General features: G+C 43.8%; 3 protein-coding genes across 6 annotated transcripts in view; 2 read left to right on the forward strand and 1 right to left on the reverse strand.

The window, feature by feature from the left end:
- LOC142107373 (E3 ubiquitin/ISG15 ligase TRIM25-like) overlaps window positions 1-25177 on the reverse strand; it is a 77578-nt gene that overhangs the window by 36462 nt on the left and 15939 nt on the right. Inside the window, exon 1 of one of the 4 annotated variants that reach the window (XM_075190776.1) lies at window positions 5-355. The exons of the other annotated variants lie outside the window; for them this stretch is intronic. The gene's annotated coding sequence lies outside the window, so the exon portion shown is untranslated. Of the gene's footprint in view, window positions 1-4; window positions 356-25177 lie in introns of those variants that run through there. 4 annotated transcript variants of the gene reach the window in all.
- SZRD1 (SUZ RNA binding domain containing 1) lies at window positions 315-6549 on the forward strand. Its single transcript, XM_075190779.1, has 4 exons — window positions 315-435; window positions 3730-3779; window positions 4217-4468; window positions 5264-6549. Exons 1-4 carry the CDS (start codon window positions 385-387, stop codon window positions 5364-5366), a joined length of 456 nt encoding a protein of 151 aa, XP_075046880.1. The 5' UTR covers window positions 315-384; the 3' UTR covers window positions 5367-6549.
- On the forward strand, window positions 12608-19936 carry NECAP2 (NECAP endocytosis associated 2). The gene is made up of 8 exons (XM_075191005.1): window positions 12608-12766; window positions 12836-12936; window positions 16460-16564; window positions 16643-16724; window positions 17581-17689; window positions 18351-18486; window positions 18949-19033; window positions 19281-19936. Exons 1-8 carry the CDS (start codon window positions 12675-12677, stop codon window positions 19321-19323), a joined length of 753 nt encoding a protein of 250 aa, XP_075047106.1. The 5' UTR covers window positions 12608-12674; the 3' UTR covers window positions 19324-19936.

The raw sequence follows: 25177 nt of genomic DNA on the forward strand, positions 1-25177 counted from the left end.
TTACCGGCAGGAGCAGTAGGCACACAAGCTACTACTGTTCCATCCATACTGCTGACTGGAATCTGTTATATATGTAATTATAAACACGTGTGAATTATTGTCTGCAGGGCAGCTGGTGCCAGGGGATACACTGGGTGAGGGGTAACTAGAGAAACACTATTATAGTCGGGGCAGACAATCTATTTTTTAGTCACAGAAGAGATAAGAATAGATTTGGGAGCAGCAATATGGCGCTGCAGCGACTTCCGGGTGTAATGAGCCTGTGCTCCGGTCACCTGCTGCGTGTCGGCCACGCGCGGTGACGTGTACGTGCTGGCTCCCGTGCTGCGCCTGCGCAGTAAAGCCCGGCGCTCGGCCTGGTTTCCGGAGGCGGCTGAGCGGAAGATGGAAGAGGATGAGGTCGCGGAGAGCTGGGAGGATGCGGCCGACAGCGGGGTAAGCGGGTGGTCCTGTGTGGGGGAGGCCTGGAGGGCAAGGCAGCCGTGTCATGGCCCTGGAGCCTCTATTGCACCAACCTAGACCGCAGCGTGGAAGAGCCGAGCACTGGGTGTGAGACGGGGCCGGGTGACTGCAGCTTATTCTACTCTAATACCCCACTAAGTGGAGTGTAAGTGCCACCCCTATCCTGGGGAGCTGGACCACGTGGTCTGTGGGAGGGGCTACTGTTATTGAGGGGCCCCCAGTTACCCCAATGCTAGAGGCCCTGTGACCCCCCCCCCCCCCCCCTGGGTTCTGTTCTGAGGCTGGTGGTGTCTGAGGTCAGGGCCTGTCTGTCCCCCTCCCCCCACCTCTAAGGCTGGTGGTGTCTGAGGTCAGGGCCTGTCTATCTTGCACCCCATCTCCGTCAGGGCCTGTCTGTCCTGTCCCCCCCTCCCCCCCCCACCTCTAAGGCTGATGGTGTCCCAGGTCAGGGCCTGTCCATCCTGCCCCCCTCCCCCCTATCATCTCCCTGAGGTTAGTGGTGTTCCAGGTCAGGGCCTCCCTCCCCCCTCACACCCCCATCTCTAAGGTTGGTGGTGTCCCAGAGGTTGGTGGTGTCCCAGGTCAGGGCCTGTCTGTTCCCTCACCCTGGGGATTCTGCATGAACCATTTGCAGTATGGGTTGTAAGTGCCTCAGACTATAGTACACACCGTTCACCATTCATAACTCACTGCTGTAAAGTGTCAATTATTTGTGTCAATTTTAGCTAACATTTGTTTATCAATATTGAATCTCAAAAGACTCATTTGTAACTGTATACAGAAATTAAAGGCTACATTTTAAACAGTGATGAGAGAGACAATTCCCAGATGTTCTAAACTATAAAATAAGTAGCAGACTTTTCATAGGCTTGAAAGTTGTTTTTATGTTCTGGTGAATTCTCCAATGTTCTGAAGTGTTTTGTTAAAGTGGTGCTTTACCATACCCTCTCTTCCAGATTTTAGAAGCACTGTTCAAATCCCTGTCACAGTACCAGGAGTGAGAAAAATGAGACCGGCTTCATTTACCTCTTAGCCGTTTGTTTGAATCACATTTAAGTGACTGGAGAGGTGTTTTAGGAGCATATTAGAAGTACAAAAGTCAGACTCGAGAATCTGATTTGGTGCCCTGGCAGTTGCGGTCCCAGTTAGAAGAGGGCTCTAGGCCTAGTTTTAAGTGTTGGTGCTTTTTTTTTGGGGTGGGCAGTTGTTGTTTTTTTTTTTTTGTGTTTTTTTAAAGAGCATTTTAAAGCTGTAATCTTCATTAGTCTTGGGTGAGAGAAGACTCTCCCCATTCTGAGTGTACTGTATGTGACATGTCTGTGAAGCACTAGGTGGAGGATGGTTTCACCCCTAATATTGCCCCTGTAAGTGTCTTCTTTAAATAGCTAAAATGAATGGGCTTTGATTAGTGTAGTGCAGACATCAACCTTTTTGCTTCTGGTCAGGTGATTCTATCAAGATTCCTTCGGCTTTGGGAATGATTTCTAGAATTTCCAGAGAATGGTAATTTGCCGGTGGATTTAAAATTGCTCAATCATTGCACACAAAACAAATTGGTTTTAAGGTGATCACTCCTGCATGGTGCATCTGCATCGTGTGGTTACAGTTTGATCTGATGCTTCATTGCAGGGAGCTTCCTGTGATCTTATGATGGGGGCAATCCATAGTTTTTAGATTAAGGCATTTGACGCTCCTTCTTATCCAGTATTCTTGCATACCTTAATGAAATTCTCCCTTAAATGGCTGATTAATTGGTTGACATTTTACTTTTAAGTGATGTATTTAAATCAACTTAATGCTTGACACTCTGGCTCATGATGGTTTTCTGATGTCTTAATGGTACATTACTAAAATCTATCACCCACTGCAGCCAATTTCCACTTCTATGTGATTGACCATGGCACATTGGTGTCTGTGAACCAAGCTGCCATGCAGGCTAACAATGATGGCACGTAATTGGATGGGGGCAGTCATGTGACACATTCTCTCGATCACCTCCAGTTGTGTGCTGGGAGCATGACCAGTCCCTAATGTTGACAACTGGTCCTGAGCACCAAAATTGCAAATTTGTAATTTGGTGTTAGTCCTAATGTTTCAGCCAAACTGCATTTATTTATTTATTTTGTTTAAAATCCCCTTAGTGTTTAGCTGTGTCCTTGATTTGGTGGATCCCTTGATAGAATAGAGATGTATATAATTCCTGATATATTTATAAACCTGTTCATTACACATTCATTTAATTTTGTGAGCAGTGTTTTATATAGGTATTTAGCGGAAAGAGTACATATTTATTTGAGTTTTATTGGAATATTTGTGCTTTATCTAGACCACTAGCCTTTATCTACTAATATTTCATTAAGTGGTATTAAATGTGGCATGCTATTAATATGTCTGTATGCAGTGAAGTAAGGCTGTCTGTGTAAGTAATGCTTGTCCATATGTTTTAAATAAAACTTCCTATAAATAGTGTATTTTCCCTTGTAAGAGCTGACTTCAGGGCAGCAGTTATTAATAACTATGCAGAGAGCACAGTAGCAAAGGCGTCCTGACACCCACTCGTCCCACCAATCTAGTAGCACTTCTGGGGCTACAGGTAGTACAGGAACAGACAGGTCAGTTCAGATATTAAGGGATTCCTTCTCCTGCCTAGTCTATGTATATTATAGAGAAACTACAATGATCCCTTATTTGTGCGTCAAAATTTAAAGTGCTCCAAGTCTGTGGGAAACTATCGCCCTTTAGTGATGTCGTTGGTTCCTAGTGAAGCCCAACTCTGCCGTAAGTTTGGACAGCAGCTACTGGGTTACAGCCATCTTAATGCCCCATCTCAAACAGGTGCTATCGCTGTTCACCATGGTTGGCTCCCTATTCCAGTGTTGGCTAACCTGTGACACTCCAGGTGGTGTGAAACTACAAGTCCCAGCATACCCTTCCAGCAATAGGCAGCTATATATTGGCTAAGCGTGCTGGGACTTGTAGTTTCACAACACCTGGTTTGCCAACACTGCCCTATTCACTCAAGATAGATGAATCTCCCATGGACTTTGACCGTTGGAGTTGTAAGTGGTGCCCATATATTTAAGTACCACTGTAATGTCTGTTGATACCTTTTTAAAAGTTCCTCCTGAAATCTACACTATTTTGTCTACCTCTGATGATAGCCATAATCATAATAACTGGCTGTTAAATTATGTAGACTTAGGAGAACATGGAAGGTTTTGTACATAGCGGAGACACTCTGTTGATGGCGCTTTTGTTTCCTTTTAGGAAATAGATCGACGGTTAGAGAAGAAGCTGAGGATCACACAGAGAGAGAGGTAAGTGTTGGAGCTGCGGTGGTGCGTTCTCTCCCGGTCCTCTCAGCCCAAGGATTTCCGGTCATTCTTCTGGACAGTTTCTAATCCTGTTCCTTCTGCCCAGTAAGAGCCACTGTTGGTCACATATGGTCATATAGATGCTGTTGCTGCAACACTTTGTGCAGGTCTTGTGTACGTGAATTCATATGTGATTTACTTTCTTGTGACCACTTTTTTTTTTTTTTTTATTAATGATTTTAATCCAGAGCCAAGAATATTAGGACTTGGTCTCTAAAGACAACTTTCTGGTTTTGTTTGGATCCTCATTGCATGTGTAGCTTCTTCCTTCTGTGTTAGTTGTTATGGCATGCAGCTAGTCATCTTGTGTCTGTTCATTCTTTTATTTCCTACATCATTCTGTTTTACACCTGTAACACCAATATTGTGTTTTTCTTCAGCAAATCAAAGTCTCCTCCTAAAACCCCTGTGGTTATTCAAGACGACTCTCTCCCGGCCGGCCCACCGGCTCAGATCAGGATCCTCAAGAGGCCTACAAGTAACGGCTTGGCAAGCAACGCCCATTCCAGCAGCCGGCCCACAGTGCCTGTCAAGTCTCTGGCGCAGAGAGAGGCGGAGTACGCGGAAGCCAGGAAGCGAATCCTGGGGAGCGCTAGTCCCGAAGAGGAACCGGAGAAGCCAATTGTAGAGAGGTGAGTGACGCTGTGCTATAGCAACTGGTGTTTTTTTATTAATAGGGACAGATGTTGCCTCCAGCACTTGTATCTGTGCTTACAATACTGGTGCATATGGAGGCAGCATTTACCATATATACCAAGGACCTCCGATATGAGCTCTTGAGTTTGTAAGCACAGATACAAGTGCTGTTCATCAACAAAAACTTTCTGCCATTTAAAACGCAGTAGTGTCAGTGGTATGTAAATGGATACAATTAACTTGTACGTTTTCTAATGAAGTGAATTGCAAAGCTCTCTGCTCCCCACCCACAAACTGTATACATACCATGCAGAGTTTCAAAAACACCAAGGGAAGATGTATTTTGCACAAGAGCATGTATACAGTTTGGGGGTGGGGATGCTCATTGGTGGCTGCCCTCTTTTTGGGGATTCAGCCTATCCACTGGCTGGGGAGCTTTGTTCCTCAGTTATGCGTGAACTATAATATTACTCATGAGCACTGCTTTAGGTCACAGAATGGCTGCTTCCACTATGTAGATAAGGGGTTCTCTGCCCTGATTATTACTACCAGTATGCTAGACTTAGATGTATCCTCTGTCAATCAGCTATAAATAGAGATCTCTGTAATCTCTGATGTTTTCGGACTTGCCTGTACTCCACGTGCTATCGGCCCCTTAGATTGTACTGGAGTGTATGGAGACGTGAGCTGGGAGGGTTGCAGAGCTAGCAAACATGTTTTATATACCTTAAACTGAACTTTCTTTGACCCTGGGATGGTTTCTAAGGTTTGTGTCACTTGCTCTCTTGTAGGCCTGCAAGAATCAATCAGCCAGAGGACAACCGACCGCCCAATAATGTGGTCCGGCAGCCGCTGGGTCCCGATGGCTCACAGGGTTTCAAACAGCGCAGATAGATTTGAAGGAGAATGACGCTGCAGGCCTGTCACACCAATGGACCTGAGCAGAGGGGATCGCCTCATTTACTTGCACTTTGATGCCCTTTTGCTCCGCCCACTGTGACCTTAAACCCCGTGCACTGTGACCCCTCCCGCCACCCCCATAGCTCCGACCACTGTGATTGGCACATTGCAGGCTGCCCCAGGTCTTCTAACAAGGGAAAAGGCTGTCTGTATATGTGCACAATGGGTGGGGAGGGTGTAGGTAATGATGGAGGCGTTCCGTGCCTGCTACTGCCACTTCTATTGAAGTTACCGCCAGCAATAATGTTACCTGTTAGTTGTGTCTCCTGGGAGGGCAGTGGGTCTTATGTCCCCCACATGAATTTTCTTGATGAGTTGCATGTCTGCCTCTTCGCTCTACCATGAGATCCTTTCATAAGGGTTTTTTTTTCTCTCTTCAGACATAGCGAGCATGAGCGAATTTTAATTGTTTAAGAAACTTATTTTAACGGTGAAAGGTAATTTATAGTATTCTGAACTACACAGAACAGCCCATTGGTTTCATCGCATCCACCACCATTAACAGACCACGCTGGTGTAGCCTCTGTCTGGCCGGCTCCAGGACTTTGTGTGTTTTTGGCTATCTGCCCTTGTGTGTGAGAGAGGACAGGTTTGCATGAGCTGCTGTTCCCAGCCTGTAGTAGCTGGTAGAGCAGATAGGGGGCAGAATGCTCAGGAAATCCCTCTTTTGCTGTGGGGCTGGCAGTTTCTGTATGTTGGCATCTTCCACGAGCTGCAGGAGTCTGGGACAGTTTTGACGCTGAGATGACGTAACGCCTGGGCTGTCCCCAGAGGACAATGGGATGTGGACGCAGAGAGCGACGCTCTGCACGTATAGGTATTTTATGGTCTGATGTTGGCCTTGTCTAGCGCAGTTTGTTGCAGGTTGTGGATGCCCAATTTCATGTCGATGGGATGATGCAGTAATTGGCGGGAGGTGGATGTATATTTCTGGGATGTGGAGGCTGGCTCCTGGGAGGCTGTATGTGGGGGAGGGAGTGGAGGCCAGTTCTGGCAGCTATGGCGCGGAGGTCAAGCTGTAACTTCCAGGTTTATGCCAAGTGCTGAACCTGACACACTTTACTTTTAGAATTCAGATCAAACCATGCAAAATAAAGTTGAAGACTTGTATATTTTATCCAAATTGTCACATGGCTGTTGTATCCTGTAATTCTTTCTGCTTCTGTCTCACATGGGGAAGAGGGTGTTTGGGACAATGTAACTTACCTTTTATAGGAAGAGTTATTAGTGGCATTCACAGTAAGGTTGCTGTAGGGCGCAGCAGTGAGATCCTGTACCAGAGATCCCAGTAGTAAGGTTGCTGTAGGGCGCAGCATTGAGATCCCAGTAGTAAGGTTGCTGTAGGGCGCAGCATTGAGATCCCAGTAGTAAGGTTGCTGTAGGGCGCAGCATTGAGATCCCAGTAGTAAGGTTGCTGTAGGACGCAGTAGTGAGATCCTGGTAGTAAGGTTGCTGTAGGGCGCAGCAGTGAGATCCTGCACCAGAGCTGGTAGTAAGGTAGTTGTAGGACGCAGCAGTGAGATCCTGCACCAGAGCTCCCAGTAGTAAGGTTGCTGTAGGGCGCAGCTGTGAGATCCTGGTAGTAAGGTTGCTGTAGGGTGCAGCTGTGAGATCCCGGTAGTAAGGTTGCTGTAGGGCGCAGCTGTGAGAACCTGCTGTAGGGCGCAGCGGTGAGATCCTGCTGTAGCCAAAAATGGCAGCTTGTGCTTCTCTCATAACAAGGGGATACAACATCACCATTATCTTGTGTCAGGGTATAGAAACTTATTTACTGATTTATGTATATTTTAGGGTGCTATCATGTATCTTAAATCTAATAATCCTCTAAATACTGGGTAACCCATGAATATGACAGAGGTCTGTGTTACCTTACTGTGTCATACACAGCTGGAGACTTACATCAGTAGAACTCTTCCCATCCGTCAGTGAGGGATAAGGAGGAGAGAGCACAAGTCTGGTATCGCTGCCTATACAAATTAAATTCACAAATGTATGTAATATTTCCATATCCTTACAGAACTGGAGAAGTGACATTGTGTGTGGATTACTGTACAAGCTATTATGTTAGCAAAAAATCTGTTACAAAAAACCTTCCCCACTTGACACTTTACTGGAAGTGGATCAGTTTTGTGGAATTAGTGGTACTAATTAATATTCATGAGATAGTGGCTCCTCGTGAATTGATAATTATATGCTCATGAATATTTTGTTCAGCCCACAGTGTGTGAAGAAGCTCTTGAACCTGTTCCATGTATGAATTTGTGAATGATATTCATTTAATTTAAAACAATTACTTTACATTTATTGGTCTTTTTGAAAAAAAACAAAAATAGCTTTAGAAAGACCTGACCATTTCCTGGTATTTGAAAGGTTGATATCTGATTCTGCAAATGAGAAATTAAAGTAGATTGGACCTTTTTAAATAGCTGTTAACCCTAAACAGTGCTACGTTCACCAATTGATCAGGAAGATTTAAGATTATATCATATCCTAATGTATTTGAGGTAACATGGTGATCATGGGGTATTTGGTCGTTTTAAAGATTCTGCATGTGTAAAATAGTTTGCCGTCGGACCCTTGCAGTCTAAAAGGCTAATATCAATATGTTTGATGAACTAGGGTTTAATTTTAGAGGCCATTTAATAAATATATTTTTCAGTATTACTGTAGTTCTGAGAGGAGTAGTGATTTCTACATCTGATAGTAACTGTCCTCTATGGTCAGATTTGTCACTTGTTACACCAGTTCTGGGACTTTCTGTGTTCTTGAGGGCTTGCTGTCCTTGGGAATAATGGTAAATACCTGTACTTTCTAAATAAACGTGTGTCATACTCTATAGCACAAATGTTGTTTTATGGTTCGATCCATTGATATAACATAGTGTGTAATTGTATGTGTTGTCCTTCATTGGCTGGGGAAGCTGGTCTCTGCTTCACTTACAGTTTCTGATATCGGTCAGTAAATTGTTAGGAATGAGTTGGGGGCCCTCACAGGCTCCTAGGTACCATTACATTGTATGTTAATGCTGCGCAGCCACTTACATGAAATATTTTAAGTGCTCTTCCCTTTAGCAGAGGCAGAACCAGCAAATCCGTTTAGGTCACCACTTTTTAAATGATGCCGGTAGTGTGAGCATCTTTTAAGAGGTAATCCCCTGCTCATATGCCCTCACATCCTTCTATTTACACACTGTATAAATATTCCGCAATTGTGTTCATTAGCCAAAGGTGTTCGATGGGATTAAGGTCGTTCTTCAAGGCACAGTCCCATTACGGGAGCTTGTGTGATCTGCTGCTGGGAGACTGAGCTGTTCCTAGGTGTTTCAACCTCACAATAATGACCCCTACAACTGTCTAGTTGGAAAGGTGGCATCCACTGACCAGGCTACATTGTTAGTTACTGAGTACGACCTGGTCAAATGCTAATGTATAATTATGGAGAGAGTATGCTGGATTGTATGCACCTGTTACCAATGAGTGTGGCTGAGCTGGCCAAATACACTAATTAGAAGGGGTGTCCAGATACTTTTGTACATGCAACACTACTACATGTCCAAAGGATTCTGGAACTTGTATTTTGCACCCATGGGAGTCAGTAATTTTATAGGCTGAGAGGTTATTCATTGGAACCAGTGACATCACTGAGTGCAGCCTATCCAGTCACTAGGAACCAGTGACATCACTGAGAGCGCAGCCTATCCGGTCACTAGAAGCCGGTGACGTCACTGAGAGCGCAGCCTATCCGGTCACTAGAAGCCGGTGACGTCACTGAGAGCGCAGCCTATCCGGTCACTAGAAGCCGGTGACGTCACTGAGAGCGCAGCCTATCCAGTCACTAGGAGCCAGTGACATCACTGAGAGCGCAGCCTATCCGGTCACTAGAAGCCGGTGACGTCACTGAGAGCGCAGCCTATCCGGTCACTAGAAGCCGGTGACGTCACTGAGAGCGCAGCCTATCCAGTCACTAGGAGCCAGTGACATCACTGAGAGCGCAGCCTATCCGGTCACTAGAAGCCGGTGATGTCACTGAGGGTGCAGCCTATCCGGTCACTAGAAGCCGGTGATGTCACTGAGGGTGCAGCCTATACAGTCAGTCACTGAAGCCCTAAATGGTAATTAATCATGAATAGAAATGTTCCCTGAGTGGCTTCCTGTGTGTAGATGACAGGTGTAGCTTATAATAAGGGTGTGTTCAGGATCTATTTTATTATACACTCTGATAACCGAAGTCCTTGCACTGGACTGGGAAACAATTAACATCCGTCAAGTTATGGAAATTTATGCATGTGCGTAAATATATAATTGTGAATGTTACAAGAAAGCTTTTCATATGAAATTAACCAGTCGATTAGGGATACTAGTCCTCTAAGAGCATTGTATATAAACGGGATGTGCTGATAGGAGCTCTGAGGAAGCCCAGTGGGATGTAGACCTGGAGCTGTTGAAAGACGTCCTCTCCTCCCTCCCCTTGTCGCCTCCTCCATAAATATTCCGCTATTGGAAGCAGTAACGATGAATGTGATTATATACACGGTGCCATGATGGATGAGCTGGACCGTTTTGTGTAACTTGTCTACCTGACCAAATCTGTCGGTAAAGTGCTAAACTTTGAGGTGCCGATAGACAAGCTCATGTCCAGGTAAACGGCTGATAAAATCAGAATACTAAATATAGCAAGCACCTTCCATCTGCCATGGTGCAGGGTTTATATTTGTGATCTATACTATCTGCACTTTTCATGATTTACACACTGTGCTCTAAAATAAGAGATGTTGTATCTGTGACGTCCAATCAGCAGAAAATCATTGTTTTCCCTTCTGTTATAATATTTGTAGATTCTGTAATCTACAAGTACATATATTATAATGGACATATACACCAGTGCTGTGATTGGTTGGAGTCTTGGCTGACTCTGCTTTACAACAGCCAATCAGAATGACTCCAGTTGAGTGGGGATTAATAGATGAGTTGCAACTACCCATGACCGCACTGGGAGCTGTCCAGTCACTGGTTTCTGGTAATAAATTGTATATGTATATATGTTTTTTTGCTTGTTCTACCGCTCTCAAGGTAAAGCTGCAAAATCTTACAGAGTTAGTTAGTATTGAAAGAAAAAACTATTAGACCCCATAGTGACAAATATTAAAAATATAATTTTTGGGTTGTAAAAAATTGTTTGACTGCTGAACGGAACCCTCGTGACATAACAACAACATTTTTTAATTCTGGTCTATTTACCAAGTAAACTACTATACGTTACAAATCGGATCCACGCAATGCTGGTGACTCTGCGTGTACTGAGCGGACAAATATACAGATAAGATATTAATGCAGATCAAATTATTGACGGGACAGTGAGTGAGAGGGATGGTAGTGACCAGCGTGACGTAGGCCTGATCTTAAGACAACAGGGTGAGTGAAGCAGCCAAGAGCTACAGAGGGTGATAGAACAGTAGAAGAAGAATACAAGCAAAGAGGACCCTGCACATGAGAGGTTACACTTTAGAGGAAAGAGGGTGGTATCAAGTGGGGGTGAAAGCTGAGACAAGGAAGTTAGGAGGAAGACTGATAGGTTTGAATGAAGAAATTAGTTTTAAGGCCATGGTTGGAGCCTATGAGAGTAGAAGCTAACCTGATAGGGTGTGGGCAATCATTCCACAGCAGGGGAGCAGCCTGGACAAAGTTTTTGAGGCGGGAGTGGGAAAAGGTGATCATTGGCAGAGTGGTGGGGGTGGGATTGATTGAGAGCTTTGCAGGTGAGTGTGAGGATTTTAATTGTAATTCTGTAGCCCATGGGAGCCAGTGTGGTGACTGGCAGAGAGGGACAGTAGAGATAATTTACCTTCAGATCTGTGATCTTCATCTCATCACCATCTGCAGAAAAGATTGTGACTGCGCAGTCTACAGCTATCTGCCTACACTGCTGGTTGTAAGAGCGTACACACTGCCACATTTACCTGACATCATTCCATCGTTGATCATGATTTTTTAGCAAGTTTAGGAAACCAAATCAACAGATGCGATGTGTTTTGGGACGATAGAACATGATTGTGGGATCGTACACACTCTTGCAATAACTGACCAAACAGTCATAAATCGTGTGATCTGCACTATATTTGTATCAGTGTGTACCCAGCTTAATAGATTGTAATGGTGAGACCACAGACCGCTTGGTTTACAGTGTAAACTTTACACCTTATGGGTGCTTTGAACAGAACACAGCTCATAAGCTGAGTACCTATGTCTAAGGTATTAATGGAACAGAATGCAACTTACACTGAACGTTAGATAGGAATCATTGATCACAAGGGCCATTCACAGTGTAAATGCTCGACCGAACACAGGCAAAAACGAACTTGAAGCTCCAAGCTGTGTCTGCTCTATGGAACAATCACTGCAATTCCCTTATTGTCTGAATGGCCATTTGCAGACTTCATAAGGAGCAATGACATATTTTTAGGTCATTGCTTCATAAGGAAAAATGACATATTGCAGGATTTCCCAAACCCAGCCCTTAGGGCTCCCTAACAGTGCCGGTTTTCTGGACCATGTGACATAATGAGGACCACCTGTGGATCTGTTACAATGTATCAGTCAGTAATGACTACACCTGTGCTCCAGCAAGGAGATATGGAAAACCTGCTCTGTTAGGGAGCCCTGAGGACTGGGTTTGGGAAACTCTGACCTATTGTTTCTCGTGGGACAGAACGCCTCCCAAGAGGAGAAGGTGTGCGCCTCCCAAGAGGAGAAGGTGTGCACATCCTTAGGGTGAGAACACAGACTTCCCAGTTATATACCTGATGGATACATCCACTTTGACTGTTTTAGAGTGTTGGCCGCATTGGAACAAGAACCTTTGTGCATTCATCATTACTCATGCTCCGATACAGTTACTTCCAACCCACACAAGAGGCCACAGAGTGACTTCACTGCTCTAAGGGCAGATACATAGTAACAATGGTAGTGGATCCCTCCATAGAACATGCTTTTATAATGTGATATGTGTATATATATATAGTAACTGATAATACCGAGCGTTCCGTATAGCAAAATAAAGGGTGACAACCTGTCAGTCCCTCTCTGCAGGTTAGGCCTGGTGGATCTGGTAACATGCAGTACCGAGGATATACACACGGGGCACCCGTCCAGATGGCGGTGACCAGTCCTGGAGGACGCTCTACGCTCGGCTGACCATAGAGGCGCGGGCAGGTCTGGCGCAGGCGGAAGTCCGGGGTGTAGTAAGATGGCGGACAGTGACTACGAGTCGGTGATCTGTGTGAAGCCGGAAGTCCACGTTTACCGTATCCCGCCCCGGGCGTCCAACCGGGGGTACAGGTGAGTACCGAAGACCGTAACGGGGGAAGGGCCGGAGCGGGGCCTAAGTAACCGATCTGTCTCCTGCAGAGCGGCCGAATGGCAGCTGGACCAGCCGGCCTGGAGCGGCCGCCTCCGCATCACCGCCCGGGGGAAGGTGGCGTACATCAAGCTGGAGGACCGTAATACGGGTAACTATATATCTATCATATATATATATATATATATATATATATATATATATATCATTATGTACATTATATATATATATATGTAGCTGGAGGACCGCAACACCCGTGATTATATATCTCCTATTATATATATATGTATGTAGCTGGAGGAACATAACACTGGTAACTATATATCTATCATTATATATATATATATATATATATATATTTATATTATTATGTACATTATATATATGTAGCTGGAGGACCGCAACACCGGTGATTATATATCTCCTATTACACACACATATATATATATATATATATATATATATATATATGTGTATGTATGTAGCTGGAGGAACATAACACTGGTAACTATATATCTAACATTATATATATATATATATATACACACACACACACACACACACACACCCCCTAAACTATATGTAGCTGGAGGACTGCTACACAGGTAACTACATACATATACAGTGATCAGCCACGTTATTAAAACCACTGACATGTGAAGTGAATAACACTGATTATCTTGTTACAATGACATCTGTCAAGGGGTGGGATATATTAGGCAGTAAGTGAACAGTCAGTTCTTGAAGTTGATGTGTTGGAAGCAGGAATAATGGCCAAGTGTAAGGATCTGAGTGACTCTGACAATGGTCAAATTGTGATGGCTAGATGACTGGGTCGGAGCATGTCCAAACGTCCGGGCTTGGGTGTTCCTGGTATGCCGTAGTTAGTACCTACCAAAGGTGGTCTAAAGCTGGGTACACAATACAGGTTTTTCAACCAATTCTCATGTGATTAGGTCCGATGTCACATTAGTGTGTACATTCCCACAATCCCATTTTATTGCACCAAAGCACATCATATAGTTTGATTTTATAAACCGACTAAAGCTCACTATAGCTAGTGGAACAATGTCGGGCACATGTAGCAGTGTGTACACACTTACGACCAGCAGTGTAGGCAGATATCTGTGCAGTGTACAGAGTTATGATCCTTTCAGCAGATGGTTATGAGAGATGAAGATCACAGATCTGAAGGTAAATGGTGCAGGTGTGTACACACGAATCGGCTGCTCATTGGGGCTTTCAGACGTTGGTGAAATTGTTACAGAAATCGCATCTGAAGTAATTTTCTGTAGTGTGTACCCAGTTTAAGGAAGGATGGTAGGTGAACAGGCGACGGTGTCATGGGTGCTTAAGGCTCATTGATGTGCGTCGGGAGCAAAGGCTAGCCTGGCATGCGTCATATACCTGAAGAAGAGATGGCAACAGGATACACAATGGGAATAAGGCAGGACGGTGGGAGCAGTGTGATGCTCTGGACAATGTTCTGCTGGGAAACCTTTGGTGCTGTCATTCATGTTAATTTGACATGTACCATGTACCACCTACTTAAATATTCAAGTACACCCCATCATAGTAACGGTATTCTATGATGGCAGTGGCCTCTTTCAGCAGGATAATGCGCACTATAACACTGCATAAAATGTTCAAGAGTGGTTTGAGGAACGTAACAAAGTGATCAAGGTGTTGACTTGGCCTCCAAATTTCCCAGATCTCTATCCGATCGAGCATCTGTGGGATGTGCTGGGAAAACAAGTCCCAGTCACGGGGAGGCCCCACCTCGTAACTTACAGGACTTAAAGGATCTACTGCTAATGTCTTAGTTCCAGATACCACAGGACACCTTCAGGGGTTTTGTGGAGTCCATGTCTCCAAGTATCAGAGTTGTTTTGGCAGCATGAGGGGGACCTAAGCAATATTAGGCAGGTGGTTTTAATCTTGTGGCTGATTGGTGTATATATCTCTATTAATACCATATGTACCTTATATACACTCCCTATACTATATGTATATATCCTATGTGTACATTATATATACACCCCCTATACTATATGTATATATCCTATGTGTACATTATATATACACCCCCTATACTATATGTATATATCCTATGTGTACATTATATATACACCCCCTATACTATATGTATATATCCTATATGTACATTATATATACACCTCCTATACTATATGTATATATCCTATGTGTACATTATATATACACCCCCTATACTATATATCCTATGTGTACATTATATGTACACCCACTATACTATATGTAGCTGGAGGACCAAATACATTTTGGTAAGAACACTGCCAGAAGTCTGTGTACACCTGGACATCACATCCATATGTGCTTGTTGAACATCTCGTTACAACACCGTAGACATTATCTATATTGCTATATCAAGTTGGAGGACAGCAAAGACACAGGATCCATATATACACTATAAAGCGGGGAAACCGCACTTTCTGCTGCTCCTCTGTCCGACCGTACAATAAGATCACACATGGATAAGACGGACGGGGGCTTATGGTCACTTCATAAACACGCTTTACCGTGCTATAACAGGTATATAACCTCTAGACTAGTTATTGATAAATCATAGTACATTGCTGCTCTGCGTTGTGATCTCAGGATCCAGTCTCGTGATTCTGCTTTTTGTGAATTTCCTGCTGACTCCACATTTCTCAGCACTGTTGTGTAACGACTTCCCCAGGAATCTATTGAGGAAATGGGGTGTCGGAGGGCTGGAAAGCACAATGCGTCTTTGTTGTATTATAGGAGATTGTAAAATGTGTGACTGGCGTCTGAGGGGTGTTATCCTTCCCGTCACCCTAATCTTCTTACACCACACTTACTGATAAGACATTAGCTTGCTGGTGCATTCTGGGATGTGTAGTTGAACAGCTGGGCTCTAGCGGCGTTACCTAACGTACTGTTTCCTCCTGAATATCGTCCTCACATACAGCCAGCCTCCACCTTAGCGTCCTCTAGATGACGTCAGCAACTGTCGGCCATATGATGTGGTGGGGGCTGGGTGTAAGCAGAGGGATCAGTGATGTTAAACATTCTTTGTGAATCGCTGAATAATATGTTGGATAAAAAAGAAAATAGATCCAGATCCATAAGTGTTAGATACATACTTTAGCAGAGTATTTGTTTGTTTTTTGTTTTTTTATTAAATATTATTTGTACAATTTTAGAAGACATATAACATAGATGGAGACTTGTATACATTGGTTAGAATTATATAGCATATAATATAGCTGTGTGTTTCTAACAAATGTTTCGCTTTAGGACAACAGTTATATTTGCAAAATAGACCATTTACTTCTATTTTGTAAATGTATCAAAGAAAATGTAAAAAGCCCCAAAGGTGAACTTCTCCTTTATATGTTCTACTAAGATGTTCCCAGACCAGTAGGTGACCTGATTATTGGGTAATTTCCAGTACATGATCCGGACTCTACGCCAGACAGAAGTAATGCTGAATCCGAATGTAAAACACAGGTGTCGCTCCAGGTGCTGCCCTCTGCTGGCTGGGTGCAGCAGCTGTACATAGTACTGTATGGTAATGCCCCTGTACGGTCTTATTGTTCCACTTATGTATTATAGAGTTTTCTGACCTCTTAGTCCCGGTATTATTATGTTCTTCTTCTCTTCCACCGCAGGGGAGCTCTTTGCCCAGTCCTCGGTGGAGCAGTTTCCTGGGATTGCAGTTGAAAGTGTTACGGACTCCAGTCGCTATTTCGTCATTTGCATTGAAGATGGGAACGGTGAGTGTGTCGCGCTCTGACGTGTGATACTATGTAAGCATCTTGCTCTTCCATCGCTAATACTCCTGTCTCCGCTAGGCCGTCGGGCGTTCATCGGAGTTGGATTTGCTGATCGAGGGGATGCGTTTGACTTCAATGTAGCGTTACAGGATCACTTCAAGTGAGTTCCCAAAGCTCCTGTACGCCCGTCTGTCTGACGTCAGCTCGCCGTGCTGTTCTCACTGGACTAAATGGGATGTGTGTGAATTGTAAATGTCATTCCTTGTACGGTTGTAGAACTGGTGGGTATAGGCTTTATAATTGAGGGAAGATGAAGATACACCTTGTCCTGTGCAGTGTAACGGTGCATTTTTATTGGGTTTTTTTGTTTTTTGTTGTTTTTTTGAAAGCCAAATTGTAATTTTTATATTGTGGGAATAATGCGGTTAGTAGGGTTGAACCCCTTACTATTTTTTTTTGTATTCTGCGTATTGTAACCTTGGTAGAGGAGTGTGTACTTTTATGGAGGGTTCACTAAGCTTTAATTGGTATATGAAGTGTGACTGTAAGGAATTAGCTGAATCTTCCCGGCCTTCTCCTGTTGGAGAGGAGCGGGACGGAGCAGCTCCTTCCCCTATGTAGCTTTTGGGAGATCAGTTATCTCGGAGGTTACTGGTGGGAGAACGAGACGCATATGATTACTTTGTATATAAACATCCGCAGCCTCCAGCCGCTGCAGGTAGTTCAGTCCTTTCCTAATCATCGTTGGCAGTGGAACATCACATCATGTTTCTATTTATGGCGCTCAGATGACCCTTTCATCTCATATGGCATCGCATAAAGGATGGCACGAGTAGGCACACCCTTGAAATGGTCATTTACCGAGGACTGAACTATTTGTCCCTGCAGATGTTTTGTGCATTGGTTTGTTTTAAAGATCCTTCCGGCTGCAAAGCTTTATTACTCTGTGTCTGCGAGTAACTTCTTCCGTCCTTGTCTGTCTGAATCCTACGTTATTTTCTTCTCTGTGTTCTCAGGTGGGTGAAGCAACAGACAGAATTTGCGAAACAGGCTCAGAACCCGGACACAGGGCCCAAACTGGACCTTGGCTTCAAGGAGGGACAAACCATTAAGATCAACATAGCTGTATGTGGCCTTATCACAAGGGCAAATCTTACTCTGTCCTATTTCACATGTTCTCCCAGACATTACACAGTTCCTACGATGGAACAATACAGGGAGCGAGCTAGGGGCCGCCATGCCATAGAGGGGGCGAGCTAGGGGCCGCCATGCCATAGAGGGGGCGAGCTAGGGGCCGCCATGCCATAGAGGGGGCGAGCTAGGGGCCGCCATGCCATAGAGGGGGCGAGCTAGGGGCCGCCATGCCATAGAGGGGGCGAGCTAGGGGCCGCCATGCCATAGAGGGGGCGAGCTAGGGGCCGCCATATAATAGTGTGGAGAGAGAGCCCCTTGGGATAGGGCTTAAATAAAATAATCTTGGATTTATTTACTGGTTGTTTGGTAATAGAAGTATATTGACTGTATGGAGCTGATTAAACCTTGCAGCTTTCTTTTTACTCTGTAACTTACGTTATGTATTTAGTTTTATAGGAAGATCCTCTTTAAACATGGTTATCTCGTACTGTGCTAAGAAATGCTGCTTTACAGAATGTGAACTAATGAGAATGTATAAGTCAAAGGTTATATATCTTCAATGACCTTTCTCCAAAATGTCTGATCACACAGTATTAGTACGTTGTTACCCTCTTATAGAGCCTATCTGTATATACACCTCTGTTTTATTCAGAACATGAAGAAGAAAGAAGGTGCCCCCGCAGCTGCTAAACCGCGACCGCTGAGCGCAGGACCCAGTCTACTGCCCCCGCCACCAGGGGCAAAAACTCCATCTCAGCAGAATACCCCCCAGCCGGCTGCTAGCCCAGGTAACTCACTCTCTAGGCAGCGCTAATGCCGTCGGGAGTGTCGTCTCTTATTACTATTATTATTATTATTATTATTAGTGGTGTCTAATTATTGTCAGGTGGTTCTGATGCTGTTTATCCCATCACTGATTCTCATGTTTGCCCTAATGACTTCTTTGTATAATGTCATGTTCTATTTATAGACTTGCCCAGGCTATGCTGTAAACAGAGGTTACTCCCATCTGAGAGACTTACCTAGAGTTCAGAATAGCTGCTAGATTGTTGCTTGTATCAAACGTTAATTTTCCAGATATTTGATAACCATTTATATACTTTATATTTGTTTCTTGTCTCCTAATGTTATGAACTGTCAGAAAGTGCCAGTGACTGAGTTCTCCTATGTCAGTTTGTGGACAGGGGCTTCTTAGTAGTTCAGTGCTGCCCGGTATGTACCAGCTCTAACCTCTCATCTCCCTGGAACAGGGTTCCCCCTGGATGTCGGGACGCTCTCCTGGGCTGAGCCTGCGACTTCTACAGACACATGGGGAGACTTTACTAAGGCGTCTGGGTGAGTTGTCACTTTATAGCCTATACTGTGATGATATAATGTGTCTTGTTTGTGGGGTATATGTGCATGCATTAATTTGCTCTAGCATTGCCCTGTCGGGTTATGTGGGATATCTGGTAATGTGATGATTATTGATAGTCGCCAGTTGTGCCTGGTAGAGGCTCCCGTGAGGCTGAGATACTACACTGTAGGGCGGTAGGTAATCAGAGATTGTTATATAATAACACTAACCAATCTCCTCCAACAGCTCGGCCTCCAGCCAGCCCAGCTCCGGGTGGGTCCAGTTCTGATGGACAGAGACTGTAAGGACCTCCATGTAATATCCCAGCTCATGAGCGGAGGAAGATCTCAGCAGCTGACTCCGAAACATATCTCCCAGAGCAGAGTGCTCAATGGATTGTTCACCCTCCTTCCCCAAACCTATGTTAGTGCATGAAGGGTTTACTCCGTGTTCTGGTCTCTGAGCTGCTGATGAAGCTGATAAGAAGGAAGAGTTACATCCAATGCTACTGTTTAACCTACGTTCCCGTGTCCTGGTGGTGACTGTCTGATGAAGTCTACTGTAAATACGCTGCTTCTGACGCTGTGATGGACACAGAGCCGTCTAGGTGAACAGGAGTCCTCTCACCCGGATCTGTCACTCGCTGGTGTCTTATCACGGAGACCGAGGACAGCCCTTCATTCTCTTACACACAGAGCAGTATGTGACCCTACGGGGATCTGCTGGGTGTTCTCTCCAATCCTCCTGTGTTTTAGCAGCACTGGAAGTAATTTCTGCATAATTCCTGAAGATTTTGTTTACTTACAGCTGTTCCCCTTCGGACCCTACAGCCGGCATCCGGACAGATTTTCATTACTTTAAAATGTTGTGTAAAAATAAATTTAACTGAACATTGTGGTTTATTTGCTTATAGTTGGGATATACTTTATTCTAAGGCTTTTCCTCTTAATGAGAGCCTGTGAGGAACATTTAGTCACTGACTAAATATATTCATAGACAGTAGTAACGTCCACACCAGCATATTATAAGATGTCCAAATATTAATGCAGTGAGCGTCAGAACATAACAAAAGCTACATTTGAGAACTATTTTGTTTATAACGTTCAGTTACGTTTTTACACAACATCTGCCTGGCCGCGTTCACAAATGTAATATTTGGGATATTCCCATAATGAATCTGTCCAGTTGCTGTTTCTTGGTTCTGGGAATACCTGTCCCCTCACCGGGAGCGCCTCCTATTGCTGCTTATGGTAATGTACATAGACAATATAACCCAGTCCTGGCCAACCTGTGGTTCTCCAGGAGTTGTGAAACACCCCAGTAGATAGCTGTAACGGTGTGCTGGGACTTGTAGTTTCACAACACCTGGAGACAGGTTGGCCTGGCCCGGCCTATACTCAAGTGCCTTCTCCCCGCCTTTCTGTAGTCTAAATCGAAGGCTCCCCCCCCCCTGCACACACTTTCATGCACTCCATTGTAGTATTAGATGTAGTTCTTTGAGTTTCCTTTTAATATATTGGTGCAATGAATCATTATTTCCAAAGATTTTAGGTGATTTTATATATGTGGACTTTGTGTAAAATAAATATATAATATATCGTTGGTGAACCTGGAGACATGGAAGGGGGTGCGGATGTCGGTGTTATAATACCAGTGATGACATTGGAGCACTAATTGCTTCACTGTGAATATTTACATGAATGTTGTTTTTTTTTACCATGTAGACTGTATTCCCTGAATGTACAAGACATGACCCTGGGGATTCCGTGTACGTGTCTGTAGTACACACATGACAAGAGGTGCCCTTTAATTTATATGGTTTAGTCTGACCCTGAAATAGCAGTTTGTGTCCTGTCTATAGAAGCATCAGATGGGATCAGCGCTTGTGTTTCTGGACAGAGAAGTAGATACAGTCGGATTTGTGTCACACGAGCAGGTTTGTTATGGAACGTTGGTTTCCTCTGTGGCTGTGATGGTTCATGTGATTAGTAGATCAGACTACAGTATAGCAGCTCAGACATGTAACAGACACCATTTGGGGGAGCAGACAGGACCCCATTTGTGGTGTAAAGCAGAATCCGCACCTCTTGTCTGAGTTTAACATTCCTGAGATGTAAACGGTCCATATAATACTGAGCTATCTTTTATATAGACCAAACCAATGAAGAAAGTTTTATATCGTCTCCACCTTCTTTCTGGCACTTTGTATTGTTGGGGGCGTTACTAATCATTTGTGTGTTCCTCTGTTGCTGATTTTTGGTGCTTTCTATCTAACATTTGTGAGATTTTACAGTGAAATAAAGTTTTATTTCAGTAATTTCGAGTGGTTTGATCCTTATTAAACTTGTGTTTTGGTTCCTGTATCACTGGAGCTGATGGGTCATGTACTTGACCTTGACATAGAAGATGAGGATTAGTTAATAATTTGATGAAATAGATACAAGTTTACATTATATGTGAACAGTCTATATAAGCTGAGAGCTGATAGCAGTACAAGTAAATTTGCTTGATTGTCAGGATGTAGAAGTATTACATAACGATTCATGAATAAAGCTTATAGCTGACAAACATGGCTTCTATACAGAAATCATATAAATGTCTTTCTGCATTAGTGCAGTAATCAACTGTAAGTTTGACATAACCTGTTGTAGTTTGGATGAATGGGGAGCGCACTTCTGTATCCTAAAATACAATCCTTGTGTCAGTCTATATCAGATCAACCTGTGGCTCTCCAGGCGTTTGTGAAACTATAAGTTTTCTGGGACTTGTAGTTTCATAGCACCTGGAGAGCGACAGGTTTGCCAGGCCTCCTCTATATGGTAAATCGGAGAGATCCAATGTACACCTGTATTCTTGGGATCCAGTTTGTCTCCATTCCTTACATTACTGAACATGTTTCCGTTACAGTGTGTCCCGCTGTAATGTTTTCGACATGCAGTGTGCATACAGCCATTTCATATAGCCTTAAACACAAAGTCACTCTGTGGCTGGCAAATGGTATCTTCAGTGTAATGGAGACAGCGTGCAGGTGAAAAGGTTTCAGAAGGAAATACAAAGTCCCTTAAATTCACCTGGTTATTCCTAAGCAACAGCTTCCACCCCAACGAAACACTTTGTGTGCTCAGGTTGTGTTTACCAGCTATACACAGCTCCATGTTAATAAGCTTAGTGCTAGGGAGGCCCTAACCACAGGGATTACACCCCCCTCCTGCTCAGCGTTCCCTCACTGGGCCGCAGTACCTGGTAACCAGGGCAGAGAACAATAGATCTTTAATTGATTGTGTGAGGGGCGGGGATCACAATCACTTTTACATGACAAGTGACCCGGCCAGATTTACAGAAGCTGCAGTGGAGCGAGGAGTTAGGACAGACCTGAGAACTTCTGTTACACAGGTGAGTGATCCAACACTGCTGCCCGGATGTCACTGACCAGGTCCAGTGTTATTAACCCTCATTTCTCCTGTTTCCATCCAGTGCAGTATATATTATACACTGTGGTTTATTATAGTCTAGACCAGATGTAAGCAGCCAGGGGTTCTTGTTTGTGGAACTATAAGCACCAGCATGCCAAGAGCTGAGCCTCTTAGTCCCAGTTACCCCTGGAGAAGAGACAGGTTCCCAAAACCAGTCCTGTTACTGGCTGTGACTCTAACAGTCTGGGGCGCTGGTCGTTGGGAGTCTTTTCATACTGTGCCAGGACAACATGGGAACAGGGAGAGGTTATCCCTCCTGGCAGCGGATGAAAGCTCTCTATTTACTAACACAACAAGAAGCTGCCCACAGACCGTTAGTCTGGTAATGATGCTTCATGTGTTGCGTAAATGAGTGAAAGTTATCTGCTCATTCTCTGTCCATAGTATTACAGACAGGAAATCTGTGCAACTAAACTGCTGATAACATCATCTCCAATTCTACTGAGATCCTGGAAGTTCTACAACTGTATTAATGTTATATTACACCTATACACAGGCACAGAAGTGTGTGACACTTTCTGTCTAGATGAAATTATTAGCAGATCTGATATTCCTACGTGCAGACCTTCCCTGGAGACTCCTAGCATTGTGCATCTTGCAGGTTATACGATGGGGGGCCCTATATAAAGATGGGGATTGTGAACATCTACCTTAGGTTAGGTGGAGGCAGGTTATATAGCTGAGAGCCACGTATGATGGGATTCCAGGTCTATGCTACACCTTACAATCAGCTTGAGGAGAAAGGGTTTGACCTGCAGGCTTACAATCTTAGGGAATAGTAGCATTGTATGGTAGACACTGGAGAGGGTTTGGGCTGGATGGAGGAATAAGGTGCATTGTATATAACAGGATGCTGTCTGTGTATAACGTAATCGCAACAAATATAAGATTCACAAATACGTTTCAATGCTATTTTGCACACATTTGCTGTAGAGCATCTGGTGCTGTCACTGTCTATGAGCTGCTTTGCAGTAAGACCTCCAGTACATGTCATTGTAACAGAGTCCATGTTTAGCTGGAGACAAATAGCTATAACTACACTCTATAAATCTCATCCATGCTGTTACACTAGTGATGGTAATATGTGTATAAACTCCTGTACATAATATCTGTATCTGATCTAGAATCATCACTTATAATCGCTGAGTTCTCATGTCATTTTTTCAGTGTTCATTATACAACTTGTCTATTACAAGAAATACCGAGCTCCCTCCTGTAAACTATTATGGAGCTTAGAAGTCGTCTCAGATTCCTGTGATCTCCATATAATGTGCAGCCGGGAGTGCGTTATCCCTGTATAATGAAGCCACAATGTTTCTCCGCTGAGGGCTGGGATAGGTGTGGTCACCATGGTACTGTGGACGCTGCCTGTGTACAGGTCACAGTGTCAGATAAGTGTATCCGTCACCCCATCTCCTCAGCAAACATCACACATGTAGAGATAGATGTTCAGGTTCTCCTGCTTTTTCCAACACTTATTTCCACCTTTTACTGACTGGGAATTTCACAGCCTAATATCCTGACTCCGTCCTTGTTTATGTCCCCAGTTCTCTTCCTCTAAATGATATTATTATCCAGGCACCACATAAATAAATATTCATCAACTGACCATCAGCCAGTTCTTGTACCGCGGCAGGAAAACATCCACGTTAGACATGATCAGAATAATGATGCATTACAGAGGATGGAACACTGGGCAGAACTTTGTCACCGAGGATCTGATTCATTAAGGAAAGTAAAGCAAAAGAAGTAACTTTGCACATTGCCAAAACCATGTTGCATTGGAGGGGGGTGTAAATTTACAATGTGATGGCAGATTTATAGTATTTCAGTGTAAGAATAAAGCTTAAGTATTTGTGTGCTACATGAAAAAACAGCCAGTTTTTAACATATGTGCAAAATAATAAACTAATTTGCACCCTTTGCATTGTAACATGGTTTTAGTCCAGGAGAAAACCTCCTTTTTTTGCCTTCCTTTCCTTAATGAATCAAACCATAGTGTTCCGGCCCTTTGCGCTCTGTGCTGCAGTAATGGTCACATCTATGGGCGCCCCTCTGTCTATATAGACACACATCAAGTATAAGGCATAGACAATATGTGAGTGTGTGATGCAAACATTATTTGTCAGGCTTCTATCTGGTATCTGCACGTCTGAAAAGTGGCTGTAGACAAAGTCTAACCTGTTTATTTCCATACAGCAGTCTGCTGACATATACATAATATCAGTCCTATGCACAGACCTGGCATCCAGTTAATGACATTGGCTCTAGGTACAGTGAGGACGTCACTGATGGGGAAAAAGTGGGTAATCTGTTTTACAAACAGAATATGTATGTTTGTATATACACTTGTTACCAGTGCTTGGGAGAAAGTTACAATACCTGTTATTAGGGTACCCAAATATGATACAGAGCATGATACAGTTATACAAGAGCCAGCATCATTTAATGTGACAATATATGATAAAACCCACAACCACACTGGGAAGCACTTGGGTGCTCTAGAGTGATATTGGTCAATGACTGGCCTAGTATTAACATGCTGGAGTAGCTGTGTACTGTATATTATACAGGTCATATACTTTGCATTATACTTTCCAGGCCTGATTTAAAACTTTCTCAATCCAAAATAATACAAATGGTGACATAGGGAAAGCAGATGCAGCGTAC

This window comes from Mixophyes fleayi, chromosome 11, assembly GCF_038048845.1.
Source record: "Mixophyes fleayi isolate aMixFle1 chromosome 11, aMixFle1.hap1, whole genome shotgun sequence".
Classification (NCBI taxonomy): domain Eukaryota; kingdom Metazoa; phylum Chordata; class Amphibia; order Anura; family Limnodynastidae; genus Mixophyes; species Mixophyes fleayi.

What these genes read in the sequence shown, in the direction of transcription:
- SZRD1 (XM_075190779.1), top strand. Translation starts at nt 385, where the DNA reads ATGGAAGAGGATGAGGTCGCGGAGAGCTGGGAGGATGCGGCCGACAGC. An exon ending in AGGATGCGGCCGACAGCGGG is followed by an intron (nt 436 to 3,729) that starts GTAAGCGGGTGG and finishes GTTTCCTTTTAG; the next exon opens with GAAATAGATCGACGGTTAGA. An exon ending in AGGATCACACAGAGAGAGAG is followed by an intron (nt 3,780 to 4,216) that starts GTAAGTGTTGGA and finishes GTTTTTCTTCAG; the next exon opens with CAAATCAAAGTCTCCTCCTA.
- NECAP2 (XM_075191005.1), top strand. Translation starts at nt 12,675, where the DNA reads ATGGCGGACAGTGACTACGAGTCGGTGATCTGTGTGAAGCCGGAAGTC. An exon ending in TTGCATTGAAGATGGGAACG is followed by an intron (nt 16,565 to 16,642) that starts GTGAGTGTGTCG and finishes TGTCTCCGCTAG; the next exon opens with GCCGTCGGGCGTTCATCGGA. An exon ending in CCATTAAGATCAACATAGCT is followed by an intron (nt 17,690 to 18,350) that starts GTATGTGGCCTT and finishes TGTTTTATTCAG; the next exon opens with AACATGAAGAAGAAAGAAGG.